This window comes from Helianthus annuus, chromosome 10 (genome assembly GCF_002127325.2).
Source record: "Helianthus annuus cultivar XRQ/B chromosome 10, HanXRQr2.0-SUNRISE, whole genome shotgun sequence".
Classification (NCBI taxonomy): Eukaryota; Viridiplantae; Streptophyta; class Magnoliopsida; order Asterales; family Asteraceae; genus Helianthus; species Helianthus annuus.
The window spans coordinates 29,358,119-29,373,842 of record NC_035442.2 but is presented as its reverse complement, the minus strand read 5'-3'; the positions used below and the strand labels follow the sequence as shown (position 1 = coordinate 29,373,842).

The following is a 15,724-nucleotide window of genomic DNA, read 5'->3' as shown; positions in this document are numbered from 1 at the left end:
GATCGGCAAGAAGATTATGATCAATTAGACCCCGAGGAGATGGAACTAATGGATATAAGATGGTGCATGGCCAGTGCTGTTTGTCGAGCACAGCGGTTCATGGAGATCACGGGGAGAAAGTCAATTGGTGGACCATCTACCAAACTGGGATTTGACAAATCTAAGGTGACATGCTTCAAATGCAAACAAAAAGGTCATTTTAAGCGCGAGTGCAGAAATGCGTATGCTGATGATGATTCTGAAAACCCGTTCAAAGAAGATTATTACAAGAAAGCGATTTACCATCAGAACAAATCAGAACCGCCAAGATTGAAGCAATCAGAAGAAAGATCAAGGGCTCTTGCAGTTATACATGACGATGAAGGTTACGACTGGAGTCAAGTTTGCGATGAAGAAGATGCAGTTGGATATGCATTTGTTGCAAATGATGATCATGATACTTGGTGGAGAAGAGACAGTGCGAGATGGGAGATTAGCAAGTTGTATGAACCATTTCAGGAAGCACAAAGAGCCAAGAGATGGAATGAAAAATTGGAGTGTTACATGGATCCACAGGGTAATCCAGTAGTTGATCCTTCAAAAGTGGATTTTGATGCTGTAACCAATTTATTTCCATGTGAGGGCACTTTCAACACAGGAAGGCTTTCTGATAAAAGTTACTTGCCGGATTTGATGAACAAGTTAAAAAAAGTTTTTGAAGCAAGTCTACCGAAGTTGGTAGAAATGAAGAAGAGAAAAGAAGACGAATTGAAGAAGATGATTGAAGAAGTGAAGACTGTCGCAAAGCGTGCTGCTGGAGAGGAACAGAGAGTTGAAGAAGAACAGAAGAATGAAGAAGTTCAGAAAGAAGAAAAAGAGGAAGATCAGAAAGCTGAGACAGAAGAACCGGTGCTGAATGAGACTGAGGTAAGAAATTTTCTGATTTATCAAACGTTGAAATGGTTGATGAAAAAGAGAATAAGTGCAGGAATTGCATAGAAATGTGCAAAGCCTGTACTGAAAAAGATAAAATAATAAAAACAAAAGAAATTGAAACAAACGTTTTCAAAATGAAATGTAAAGAAAGGATTGAAACAGAAGAAATTTTGAAATTAAAATTTGAAAAACTGACACAGAAATGTCAAGGTCTTGAAAAGGATAATGAGGTTTATCAACAATTGTGTGCAGCAAAATGTGTTGATTGCGTTGAAAAAGAAACTAAGTTTCTTGATTTACAAAAACAGTATGATTCTTTAAAATGGTCAAGTCAGAGAGTACAAGAGGCATATGATACTTTGAAGAGACAAGTCAAAAGTTTTGATCAAAGACTGTCTGAAACTTTGACAACCAAAGAAATGTATGAGAGCCAGTTTAGAGAAAAAGCAAATTGAATTAAACAAGTATGTTGATGAAGTTGCTAATCTCAAACAAGTTTTGGCTGAAAAAGAAAAGGTTATTACCAAACTTCAAAGTTATCATAACTCTTCGTACATTCTCGAACGCATTTTCAACATCACACCAGATGACAAAGATACTGACAAGAACAAAAAGGGTATTGGTTCAGAATTTCATCAGGTACCACCACCATTGAGAAACAATTATACTTTTTATGATGAGGAAAAGGTGGCAAAGGGTTTGAACATAGCTGACCAGTTACCTGAAAGTATCGATGTGACTTACTCCAAATCTGATGATGCTAATGATTCAGAGGTGGTAAGTAAGGTTGTTGAAAGCGTTTTGAAAGATGAGTCTACAAAAGGTAAGTCTGAATCACAGGATGAAGATGAAGGAAATCTTTATGATGGATATCTGAAAAACACAAAATCCAAGAAAAATTTGAATGATGATTCAAAAGGATTGGTTTATACCATGATTGGATCGGACAAACTATTCTTAGATGTTGTATTCCCGATTTAGAATGTGATTTCAGAAAAGGTTGATAAAGTTTTCAAAATGGTTGAGATTGAGAAGTCTGAGATTCCAAAGTTTGCTGGTAAATGTCACAAAGGTTCTTATAACAAACATGGTTTCAAAAAGAAAAACATGAAGGCTGGTTTGGGTTATAAAAAGAAACAAAACTGGAAGAAAAATGAAACACAAAATGTTCAGGCAAAAACAAGTTTTGTTCCAGGAAAAAGTTTGAAAGAAGAGGAAAACCTCAAATTTGGACAACAGTCTAATAAGGAGTTTGATGCTATGAAAAAGAAACAACAACAGGCCAAGGATGTTTCAAAGAAAGTGTGTTAAATGTGATCAAATTGGACATGTTGCGCGAAAGTGTCCAAATCCAAAGCCTGTTGATGTTGAAAAACAGAAATCTAAGGATGTGAAACCTAGGTCAACCAGATTTGATTCGAAACAAACTTGGAGGTACAATACAAACAAGTTTGCTTCAAATCAAAATTGGAAATTCAACCCAAACAGGTTCGATTCAAGACAGACCTGGAATTCTCACACACCCGGATTGAGAACAACACAAAGTTGGAAAACATCGATTGATATGACAAAACCTCAAGAGTTTTGGAAATCTAAAAATGTTGTTCAAAATCAAAAGATTCAAAAAGAGACAAACTTTTACAAAAGAGGTACTCCGAAAGGTCAAGTGTGGAGTGCTAAGAAACAAGTGACAACGGTAAAAGATGAGAAAGTTGAAAAAGTTTTAAGTGACAAAGAATTTCCAAAATTGAATGAAAATTATTGTGTTGAAATGCCTAAGGTCCAACAGACCTGGGCTAAATTGTTCAAGTAATTGATAATGTCTGAATGTGCAGGTGCTCAACGAAGCTGAAGATTGTGAAAAAGGAAGTTGGAGCAGCCTGGCACAGGAAGAGGTTGCAGGACCCTGGTTTGGTTGAACAGGGAGTTTAGTTTGATTGTTTTCTGTATATAAATAAACAATATTTTCAAAACTCTAAAAACTTAAAAAAAAAATTAAAAAACCAAAAATATGTTTGTTTTTAATTTTGTTTGAATATATGTTGATTGAATACGCCGAAACCCTCACGGCTGAACAAACATGATTACTTTCACCAGATTGAAAAACAGTTTTCAAACTGTAAAAAATCAATGTGTTGTAAATCATGGGGGTAATTACTTTTTTTTGTGCAAATGATTCATAGTCAGCAGAAAATGGATGGCGAGACAAAGCTATTAGTATCGTGTTGTCAAATTTTTAATGATTTTGCATTTTAGAGGGAGAAAAATTGTCAGAAAATACAAAAAACATTAGAAAATTTGAAAAATCCAAAAACATGATAAAATTCAAAAATTTGAGTTTTGCGTAAAAAGAGGAAATGATAGTACATCAGTAGGCAGTTACAGTATGCTAAAGAATTGTAAAGTTTAAAATGGATTAAACAGTCTCACTGATGATATGTCGATAGGTTTTTATACATTTAGTAAACTTTTTCGGGATATAAACCTAAATTCAAACACTTGCTTATTTCGTGGGGAACACTACTTGAATATATAGGTAACCCCTGAAATCTCGTTTGAAAGGTCCCTTATTCTGAGATACTAGGTCTTTATACTCAGTGATATCTGGGGTATTATTCCGGGACTTCTGCTGAATAGAAGTTCTGACCTAGTCCCCGAATAATACTTTTCGCATTGTTTGAAATATAGCACCACCCTCAGCATAAAAAATGATGAAACATTGCAAAATGCTAATCGTATGCTGTTGTAACTAAAAGATCCTCTAAAGGGGACACACCGAAAAGTCGAAGCCGTCATCTCTCTGCGTATACGGAAGTATCGACCTGAGCTCTCACGGCCCTCGCATTTAACCCCTTACAGATATCAGCTGTGGTATACTCACCTGTAAGACTGAATATTTGGGATTCTGGATACGGGAGTATATTCAAGAGGTGGGACACATGAATGAGTTTAAGTTCTTAAAACATCTAATTTGTATCCTGAATCAGTTGAAATTTGTATGAAAATTTAAGTAGGACCAGTATATCGACAATCTAAGTGAATTGGTTAATTCTTAATGTGTAATTAAGCTCAACGGTACTTGTAACTTGTCAAAAACTGATATGATCCTCTGTCGCATACTCAAACAAAAATATTGTATGTAAATATGTTTGTACATATTTCTTTAGTGCTTTATATTTTTAGTAAATACAAAAAGATTTTGATGTTTGTTTTATTTTCGACAACTGATATCTGAGATGCTGAGTTTCAAAATCTGAGTAAGCTGATTGTGTTTCTGAAAATAAAACAAGTTCATTAATTTGAAACTTGATATTAAAAGTTAAAAATTCAAAAACAGTTTGTTATATCTCCAAGGTCATTAAGTTGGACTTGGATGATTAACTGTGGGGGATTTGGATGCTTATATTGTTAAAGAGTCAGTTTATGATCCTGTTTGTTGAAATTGCAAATTATCTGTAATTTGATGATATGGGGAGTGATTAAATGGTTTAAATTGTCAGAATACGATTTCTGAATGATTAAAATGTTGTTACTTATAAATGTATGAGTGATTGCAGATAGTCCAGATTACGATCCCGAGAGCTGAGTCAAAGGGGGAGTCTGAAGACAAGCTGAAAGTTAGGAGGAGCTTGTAGCTGGAAAGCTAGGTGTCGATCCCTAAAAGCACGGAAGCTTGACGAAAGGGGGAGCCTTATGATGAAGCTGTTGATGATAGAGTCAGTGATGAGATTCTGGCTTAATAGTCAAAGAGAGAAGCTGATCAAAGATAAAGATTGAAGGATGATCATATTGTTACAATCTGAGTAAGAATGCTGAATAATCAAGACCGAAGAGGTGTCATGACAGAGAATAGTCACTGAAGACTTCGTCAATATCCGAGGGGGAGTCTGTTGGTGCATCACGTCTATTGACTTCGTCTTGTATCATGTAATAGGATAGGTTAGGATAATCAGTGCACGAGGTTCGAGAAACAGTTGTTAGAGAATTAGAGTGTGATTTCGCTCATAATGGTCCAAGACCATTTGGAGCGAAATCAGAAGAATGTGATTTCACCTGAAATGACCAAAGGTCATTTGGAGCGAAATCAGAAACTTCTGATTTCGCCCGAAAGTGCATCTTAGTCATTGGAGCGAAATTAGGTCTACTATATATAGTGCACTTTTTTGTTCATTTGGCACGGGATTCAGAAATTGTAACGAAGTGCTGCCAAACTATTCTCAGGTTGTAATCAGTGTTAAATCAATACAAGAGGCATTATAATTAGTTTGAGCGTCCGTTTCATTGATTCCGCCTTTGAATCGGATAAACAACTCTTCTGATCGACTCATTCGGGTCCAACAACGATCCTACACTATTGTTAAATGATTAATGATTCAAGACCCTTAAAAGTCAAGTTTGGGGGTTAAAAGTGCAATAAACGATAGTTAAAACAAGTTTAGAGGGACCAGGGACCAAAATTGCAATATTTAAAACTTGTTGACCGGATCAGACATTCACGCGAGCCGCATAGGCCATAAGGCAAGTCTTACGCGGGCCGCGTAAGACTGTCAGGTGCAGAAAATGTTGACAGATGCCTGTTCAGCCTGTTCCACCGCCTTAGAAGCCTGGTTTTCGAATTCAGGGACTATACCAATGGTATTTCATGCATAGGGGACACCTGGGATGATCTGGAATCAATCTTAGACTTATGTGGAGTGATCTTGTGAATTTTATTTGGCTATAGAAGCTTCTTGTTTGTTAGTTCAATGTGCTCACTTGCAAAAATTAATCACAACTCACTCTCTGGAGCTCTCTGGACTTATAGCAAGTTTCCTTTAGCTCCTAATTCGTGCTAAGAGCCTTTGTAAGCATTCTTAGCCTTCCTAGTTCATGTTTTATTAGTCTAATGACCAAAAGCCAAAGCCGTCGTAATTAAGCTTTGACTTAGTGATTAACCACTAATGGTCCAGTGATTTTTCGAATTGAAAGTGGCTATGAGTTGGTAATTATGTGGGTAATAAGTCCTTAAAAGGGCACCCTCTGATTATCACTCTAACTTGGTCAATTGTCGGGTCAAACTTAATATTAAAAAGTCAACAGAAGCTATTTTGGCAAATAAATTCATAATTAGCAATGTAGAAGTTATAGAACCTGTTTTAACACTAAAATAACTTGGTAAATAATGTAAGAACATGTCTAAGCATGTTCGACCCGACAATTCTGAGTTTAGGCTCGGTTCGGAACCGAAAGTCGCAAAAGAAGACTTTTGCTTTGACTTCCAGTTCTAACCCGATTTAGCTTGTTTTAGATATGCTTTAAGGTTTCATTAGGACCATGCTACATGTTAGTATAACCCTCTGAGTTTATACAATGTGCTTCCTTTGTAATCCTAGTTCATTGCATGTTTCCGTTAAGTGCCTAAAATTGACCATATTGCCCTTTTGACATTAAAACAAGATTTTTGAAAATGTGAGAGGACAAAAACCTTTATTATTGATTTATAAACTTGTCCTAAAAATTTGACATAAGTTTGAGGTCTAAATTAGGAGTTATGCTCAATATCGTAATTTGAAAGCTTTTTATTAATTAAACGGCATATCTAGCATAAAACCTATTTAAACCCAAATTTCGACACCAAACTTTTTACCCACTGATGTAATATAATATTTTGGGATTTTTTAAGATTTTTATTTATTTTTAAACTGTCCATAACATTGGGTTCTTGCTTTGATTCGGAAATTAACGGTTATACCCCTTTTGCTAATAAAATGGGTTTTACATAACATTTTGATACCAAACCTTTTGCTACTGATTTTATATGTTAAATAAAATATTTTAAGCTTTCTGGACTGATAAAAATCTCAGCTTTCCTTATATAACCTGATAATCGCTTAAAACCGACTTTTTACGCGTTTTAAACGCCTAGTATGGATTAAAAGTATTTTTGACATATAAGACTTAATACCTACTGATGTTTTAAGTAAATTTTTATACTTTAACAGTAAGCAAAAGTTTTGAACTCAGATTTCCAATTTTGACCTTTAAACCTTATGCGAAACGACCAAAATGCCCCTACGGTGCATAGTTTGGTTAAAAATAATAAATTTCACATATATGCAATACCCTACTGTTATGACTTACAAAAATAAATATTTTTACTGATCATTTCAGACCAGAACCTCAGATTAATATTTAATCTCTTTTATAACCTTAAAAATGACCAAAATACCCCTTCAGGGTATAAATTGATTTTAAATTCGTTTTGGGCATAATGGAAGGTATCCTACTGATATCATAACACATTTTAAGCATATTAACTTAGGAAACCTGTACATGACTCTTTTGGTTACCCGTTATGCATTTTCGCGTTCGGTACGGTTTATGTGACTAGTTTGCATAAATTGACCGAAACGGGTCAAACCTTATCATTTTACCTCAAAATCCAGAATGTGTTTAGTTTACTCATATTATACAAGTCTTCATACTTGTCGGGTCTAAACCACATTCAAATCCGGTCTTCGCTTAATCTTGCGTTTTGAACCGTATATCTCCTTTAAAACTAACCGGTCTAAGTTTAAACTTAAGTAAGACCCGTTAGGAATCTAATAGGTTATTAAAACCTTCGTTCCAGATTTAGGAGCCCAGTAAAAGATATTTGCACTTGCTGATTGTATACGGCTGGGATAAATTTGTATAATTTGCTCAGGTAAATACTTTTAACTTATTTTCCCTTATACGGGCTTGGGGTACGGTATAGAAAATACCGCTTGGTCGGGTATTGAATTTTTAATCATATGAAGGTTAATTCATTGAGATAATCTGTTTAATCAGTTTTGTTTGTTTTAAGCCATTGGGGGGGGGGGGTTAACGACAATGTCCTGGATATCCTCGGCTCATTCATTGAAATGGCCACTACTTAAGCACGGGGTGTAGGCATGCACCTGCCGGTGCGTATGTAAAAATAATGTACCCGCCTGATCGAGAATAACTCGTCGTGGGATATATTATGTGGTGTGTCTATTAATCTTTAACCCGGTATTCAGCCCGGGCTACTGAACGTATAACAGACATATAATTCTTTTACAAGTTTATTTTTAAATAATTTACCCAAGTTATAAAAGATTATTTGTGCCTAGTGCATTTAAATCAATTTTCTTAAAACATTTTCAAAAGTACCAGTTAATTGTATTTACCGGTGTAAACTGACGTATTTTCCAAAAGGTTAAGTGCAGGTACTAGGCGGAATAGGCTGGTTTCTCCTGAGTAACTTAAATAAAGAATTATGCAAGCTTTATCACTTGAAAATCTGTTGCACATTATCTCTTTTGTTTTGATCCGCATGTGGATCCTTTACATTCCGCTTGTAATACTTTGTTACTTTCAATTCGGTTTGTAATATTTTACTTTTAGACTTCCGTTGTGCATTAAACTGTGATTATTGACTATGATGATATCAACTACGTCACGATACTCCCCACCGGGCCCACCGGTAATACGTGGAAATATCGGTGTGTGACAGGTTGGTATCAGAGCCAACATTGAGTGAATTAAACACTAGCCTTTTGTGTTTAATCTCAATGGCACAGTTGCACATTCCTTGACTTCCAAGTCTAGGCAAAAGGACTTAGGACTAATTCTAATCTTTTATTTGTCCTTTATTGTTTTCTTGGTTGTTTCCTTTGTTGTTTGACAGGAACAGAAGATGCCACCACGTGTTCGAGGACGAGGAAGAGGCGACAATGCCCCAATCTTCACCAGCCACGACCATGAAGCTGGGCCATCTCACCGACGAACTCTATCAGTGACGATGAGCACGAGTCCCCAAGAGGATTGGAGGACATACTTAGAGCCTGCGAGACGTTCTGTCTCTCTAAGCTCCTCACTTTGGTACCATCACTCTTTCAGGCCGCAGTCCGAGAACGAGCCCAACGATTCTCGCCATTCCTTCCTTCCACTTCAACGGTCGAGTTCACACCGTGCCTTTGAGGACCCGGCCCCGTACTTCCAGAGCCGGTTCAATCCGGTAAATCAGGTGCAAGAACCAGTGGGTTTTAACCCATCGAGACCAGAAGATCACTTCTCCGATGACCACGCTATGGATATGGATGATGACCCCGATTCGGAGATGCCACCAAGTGGGACGCCGACGCATCCCATCGAAATTTCAGATGGATCGTCCCTTTCACGGTTCACCATACCGAGGCCCAGACAGCTATGAAGCAAGGTTTGCCTCGTACCATTGGGAGTTTACTCCCCCTTTTAACCCAACACCTCAGCAGCAGCAGGATCCTTCTGAGGATTCTCGTTTTCAGGCGGTCACTCCGCCACCGCCACCGCTGCCAGAACAGCAGCCGCCTCCGGAACCACCGAGGCGGAGAAGATCAAACGCACGGATGTCCGTGCGAGGGGGATTCCGTTTCAGTACCCTGATGCGTGTCAGTGTGTATATGTTTTTAATATATAATTAAGCCCTTTTTACACTTTTAGCCAAGTTTTAAATTTATAAAACACGATATTCACTAACACTAAACACACATATGGGCAAGTGCACCCATCGTGGACGTAGTATAGTGTTGGTAAGATACCGAGGTCGTCCAAGGACACAAGAGCTTTTAATACCGGTTTATCCTCAACGTCTAATCAAATCAAAAAGTGAGAAAAATGTTTTAAACTAAGAAAAATAAAAACTAACTAAATGCTGAAAAATAAAATAAAATAAAAACAGATAGACAAGATGAATCACTTGGATCCGACATGTGTATTAGTATAACCTTTGATTATTTTCGCACTTTTGCACTTGTTTAAGAGATTATCTTAGTTATTGTAGTAGGCCCCTCTTTTGAAGGCGACGTTACCCTCAACCCAGTAGTTTGAGTCAGCAAGGATACAATCCTAAAGGGTCGGATTATTGAAAGATAATGAATTAAGTTATTAATGCAAATTGTGGTAGGCCCCGCTTTTGGCGGTGACGTTACCCTCGGCTAAGTAGTCTGAGTCAGCAGGGATACAGTCCTAAATAGCCGGGTTATAGTATTAATAGTAGTTAACTTATGAGGGGGTCAAAGAGTTTGGATCCCCGCCATCCAATACCTATGGGCATTGAAGGAGATCCTACTAAAATTGACCCAGGTCCCAAGCAGGACCTCTAAACGCTGAACAAGGGCAAGACCCTTACCAAACCGTTCCCTTAACCCCCGACCAGGTAGCCAACATACCTCCATATAGACCGTGGAGATATGAATGGTGAAAATCTTTTATTTTATATAGACAGTAAAATAATGCCAAGACACCACGGACAAACGATAAGGAAAGATCACCTTCAACATAAGTAACTAGTTATTAAAGTCATTAATACAAAACCAAATAAAAAGTGCAAAAGATTAAAAATAAAAAGTATTATACTAAACACTTGTCTTCACCAATGATGTAAGAGACTTAGGCAAACATGGCCTTGATTGTCAAGAACTCTTACGATCAATCTTGGATCCCGAGACGACTCACACACTCTACGATGGACAATGGACAATGGATGATGGTGGTGGATGATGGTGTTATGGTGGTGGTGGGTGGTGGATGAGGTGTGAGAGAGGTGGTGTGCCAAGGGATGAGAGAGAATGAAGCCAAGCTCCTCTATTTATAGGCTGAACAGAAGGCTGGACACGGCCCCGTGTCCGCTGGACACGGCCCCGTGCCCGCCTGACACTCTCTCTCCTCATTAATTGTAATTGCGAATTACAATTAATGCGCCTGCTGTACTTTCACCACGCCCCCGTGCCCGCTGGACACGGCCCCGTGGTGGGCAATGGAAGCTTCTACTGGTTTGTCTTTTCTGCTGCTTCCTGGGCACGCCCCCGTGTTCGCTGGACACGGGGCGTGTTCAGACTCTGTTTCTTCTCCTTTGCCTTGGGAGATGCCGTTGAGGGTCCGGGCAGTCCACTTTTGTTCCTTTTCTTGTATTTATGGTAGAATTAGTAGTCTTTTTGCTTCTTTTGTGATTTTGAGCTCATTTCATCCTGAAAATACAAAAGGAAGACAAAAACACTATTTTTCCAACATTAGTATTTAAAAAGGGTTAGTTTTATGCCTTAATTGATGTGTTTTATATGTTGCATTTAGACACATCAAATACCCCCACACTTGAACTTTTGCTTGTCCTCAAGCAAAACTCTTTAAATGTGGCTTACACTCCCAAATGGAATATGTAGAAGAGAAGTTTTTTAGCTTGTCCTAGAGTGTCGGGAATCCAAGGTCTTTATAGGTTTTATTTTTATTTATTTACAATCTTATTCGTTATGATTTATTTTGAACTTTTCATAAGATGAATTACTTATTTGGGCATAGCATGCCTTATTAAAATTCCATTTATATACAAGTTCACATACCTCACGGGAGATCACTCAACACTCGGCCGAAGGTGTATATTTTAGTGAATCACTCGAGAGCGGTACGGAACTTACGTCTTCCATAGGCTTGCCAAGCAATCAATCCTCCTCCTTTTTAACTTTTTACCTTTGTAAATATCAAGAGGACTTTTGAGGTGAAGGCTTGGGTTTAAAGGTGGGTGGTTGGTTAGTGGTTAGTAAAAAGGGCGAAAATCGTAACAAGCGTCGGTTTTCGTGAAGTACCTTGTTTTTAGTGACTTTTTATTTTGAAGTATTTCTCCAAACAAGCTTTTATAGCTTTTGTTTGTTTTTTGACTTCATCATATAATTTTTTTTTGATCGTCACATCAAAAGGTGAGTTTACGAAAAAGCGAACTTGTTACTAAAAAAAAAATAAATAAAAAGGTTTTTGGTGGGTAAAAAGAGTTTTGGGGTAATGAAATGAAAGGTTTAGGCTCAAAGGGGCTATCTAGGGGGATTTTGGGTAGGTAAAAAAAATGAAAAATAATGGTTTTGAAAGAAAAATGGTTAGTCCTAATGCCTCCATCATTTACTTACTTGGGTTTAAGTTGGTAAGGACCGGGAATGTATCGTCGTGGCAAGTTCTAGATTTGTAAGGACCGAACGACTATTCACACAAGAAACGAAAAATGAGCATTTAATCTAAATATGTGTATTTTTGTGCTCAATAAAGGCTCAAAACTCACTTTTGTGGGAATGGGTTTTTAATGTGACCAAGCATATATAATCGAATTTTAAACTAGACTTGTTATGCCGTTTCATAATTTTCTTATGTTGGTTCTTTTTTTATCACGACGCTATCGGTTGTAAACTTATAAAAATATAACCTTTTTAGAACTTGTTATTCCCAACTTAAACTAAGACAAGTAAATAAAAAAAATGAAAAAGTTTTTTGAAAAAATTTTGGGGTGTTTAGCGGTTCCAATAGAGTTTTGTGTAAGGCTTGTGTTTAGGATTTCGCAAAATTTCAAGGTTTTAGCATCCCCCCCACACTTAAATTACACATTGTCCTCAATGTGTCCAAAAATAAAGTTTTTGGTTGATTAGAATGTATAAAAGTGGGTTAAGAAGCAAAGATTTGTGTTACTGGCATCCTGGACACGGCCCCGTGTTCACCGGGCACGGCCCCGTGGTCAAGTGCCAGTAACAAAAATTACAGAATTGAAACAGAAGCATGGACATGGGGGCGTGTCCGCTGAACACGGCCCGTGTCCAGTTACCTGAACTGGGTGATTTTCTGCAGGGGCTCAGCACGGGGCCGTGTTGGTTGGGCACGGCCCGTGTTGAGCCTTCTGTGATGGAGATTTTTGTCGGGTTGCTCTGTTCTTCGTGCATGGTTCCATTTTTCTCGTTCCCTTTTTCATCCATTACCACCATGAGTGTGTTTTATTCTCACGACAACCATCAATCATAAAAACCATCATAGCATTGCAAATCATAGAGAGACATTACATAAAGATAAAAATTACATAAATATTAAACTTATGGAGTTCTAGCCCTATGTTTTATTTTAATTTAGCAAAATTTCCAAGAAGCTACTAGTCTTGGTTAGATAAGGCTTTGTAGAACTCCTCCCTTCGGGTGCGGTTCTCCTCATATGTCGGCAAGCCACTCCTCTACCTCCCTTGGAAGGAGAAAAGAGGGCTCGTTTGCATTGGTTTGAGGAGTTTCAACTTCCGCTGGAACTTCTTGTGGGTTTCCCATAGGAGGTTCTGCGGGAAAGTCTTCCCACCCGGTAGGGTTGTTAACACCGAGTGCCAAGTTCCAGTCTTGTTGTGGAAGGACTGGTTCCATAGGGGGTGCCACCAAAATGTTTAACCTTTGGTGCAAAAGGTTAATCTCTTGGAAGCTGCTTTCAAGTCCCATTGTAAGATCGTTAATACGGTCAATGAGGACCTCCTCTACTGACGTCATTTCGTCGAGAGCTTCTCTTAGCGCTATCACGTAGTGCACAAGTGTAGCTTCAACGGAGGGCCTCCTTCCCCTTCGGCTGTTTGATGAATGAACGGATGATGTTTCGCTGTTTTCACTCGCCATTCTACGAAAAATAAACCAAAAGCAGTTTATATGACGAAACAGTTTCTGGACACGGCCCCGTGCTCATTGAGCACGGCCCCGTGTTCATCTTTCTGCAGAATTTTGGAGCAAGGAATCTTGGGTTTTTAAGTTATTTTATGAGTTTATGCAAGCTTTTTGACAGTAAATAACTTTAAACAATGTTACATAACATGTTTTTACCAAGATTCTATGATCAAAACTCATTGTTCCCTACCACAAAGATTGAAAATTCAAACTTTTCATGGTAGTTCTTGAAGAAAGATGAAGAAGAAGGAAATGTCTAGAAGAGGAAAGGACAAGATGGGTTGTTGGAAACTTCTTTTAGACTTACCTAGGATTGTTTGAGAGAAGATTCCTTCAAATCTCTGTCCCCAAGTTGATCCAAATGTGCAGGATTTTTGGCTGCATTTATAGAAAACGACAGCCTGCTGGACACGGCCCCGTGTCCGCTGAACACGGCCCCGTGTGCAGATGAAATTCTGACACAGTTTGTCCGTATTCTGACGTTCTGATCAGAGGGGAATCTTTTGGCGGACACGGGGGCGTGTTGGCCGGGCACGGCCCCGTGTCGGAAAGCTGTCTTATGAAGTTTTGTCTTTACTAAGGAGCTAATCTATATCGGGTGGTTCTTGACTTGTTGGAACAACCCCAAAGTGCCTAAGATACCTTAATTGTCCTATACTAAGGCGAGAACGCAAGAGGTTGTCGGTGAGGGTAATTCCTATTTTCATTCTAGGTGGACAAGTCCAACCCTCTCCCGGGCTCTCGTTAAAGAAGGTGTATGCCGAATCGCTCAGGTCTATGTATGCACCAAACGAAGTCGATGGGGAGTCCTTCACGGCACAATCGGCACAGGGACGACTATCGTCCGCGTCTTTTCTAGGTAAGAAGGTATTTTCGGGAGCAACGAGGTTGTCGGAATGCGGTTCCAACATTTCCTCATGGTCATTATCTTGGGATGGATCTAAGAAATCCTTCCTAAGTTCTTTTGACCAATTGAGAAGTAGTTCTTCTAGTTGAAATAACTCATCAAGGAGCATTTCTCCTAGAATATCTGGCTGGGCGCATTCGAGGGAGAAATAGTGCTTATTTTTACTTTCGCCCCTCTTAAGGTTACAAGGAATCGGTGGGTCTATATAGTGGGGCCTATAAGTGAGGAAAAAACATTTTAATTCCTCATGTTCGCCTCCACAAATTCGACACCACAAACCATAAGAGTGCCGAAAGTAAAAAGAATTACTATCACTCATGTTTGTGTCAGAAATTACCAACCGCCGGGATCTAACGGTTCTGTTTTCAGCAACTGAATCTTGGGCACGGGGGCGTGTTGAGTGGACACGGCCCCGTGTTCAGCCTACTGACTGACTTAAAACATGATTGCCAGTTCCAATGATTGAGCACGGGGCGTGTTCAGCGGGCACGGCCCCGTGTTGAGCTCTGCAGAAGCTAAAAATCTAAGAAAAATCCTAAAAAATTAAAGAAAAATAAAAATATGACTAGGCCGTTGATTCCTAACTTTCTTAAAATCCTTGTGTCCCCGGCAGCGGCGCCAAAAACTTGATGCGTGTCAGTGTGTATATGTTTTTAATATATAATTAAGCCCTTTTTACACTTTTAGCCAAGTTTTAAATTTATAAAACACGATATTCACTAACACTAAACACACATATGGGCAAGTGCACCCATCGTGGACGTAGTATAGTGTTGGTAAGATACCGAGGTCGTCCAAGGACACAAGAGCTTTTAATACCGGTTTATCCTCAACGTCTAATCAAATCAAAAAGTGAGAAAAATGTTTTAAACTAAGAAAAATAAAAACTAACTAAATGCTGAAAAATAAAATAAAATAAAAACAGATAGACAAGATGAATCACTTGGATCCGACATGTGTATTAGTATAACCTTTGATTATTTTCGCACTTTTGCACTTGTTTAAGAGATTATCTTAGTTATTGTAGTAGGCCCCTCTTTTGAAGGCGACGTTACCCTCAACCCAGTAGTTTGAGTCAGCAAGGATACAATCCTAAAGGGTCGGATTATTGAAAGATAATGAATTAAGTTATTAATGCAAATTGTGGTAGGCCCCGCTTTTGGCGGTGACGTTACCCTCGGCTAAGTAGTCTGAGTCAGCAGGGATACAGTCCTAAATAGCCGGGTTATAGTATTAATAGTAGTTAACTTATGAGGGGGTCAAAGAGTTTGGATCCCCGCCATCCAATACCTATGGGCATTGAAGGAGATCCTACTAAAATTGACCCAGGTCCCAAGCAGGACCTCTAAACGCTGAACAAGGGCAAGACCCTTACCAAACCGTTCCCTTAACCCCCGACCAGGTAGCCAACATACCTCCATATAGACCGTGGAGATAT

The 15,724-nt window shown here is 38.6% G+C and overlaps 1 protein-coding gene across 1 annotated transcript; it reads left to right on the top strand.

Annotated features, from left to right (window-relative positions):
• The first annotated feature begins 756 nt into the window (after positions 1–756).
• On the top strand, positions 757–9,112 carry LOC110880885 (nuclear cap-binding protein subunit 3-like). The gene is made up of 2 exons (XM_022129319.1): positions 757–906; positions 8,588–9,112. The coding sequence occupies exons 1-2, from the start codon at positions 757–759 to the stop codon at positions 9,110–9,112; spliced, it is 675 nt and encodes a 224-aa protein (XP_021985011.1).
• Positions 9,113–15,724: the final 6,612 nt, after the last annotated feature.

Bases quoted from the DNA above. Each gene is read 5' to 3' on its own strand.
- LOC110880885 (XM_022129319.1), top strand. From the start codon at position 757: ATGATTGAAGAAGTGAAGACTGTCGCAAAGCGTGCTGCTGGAGAGGAA. The intron at 907-8,587 runs GTAAGAAATTTT...GTTGTTTGACAG, and splicing joins CGGTGCTGAATGAGACTGAG to GAACAGAAGATGCCACCACG.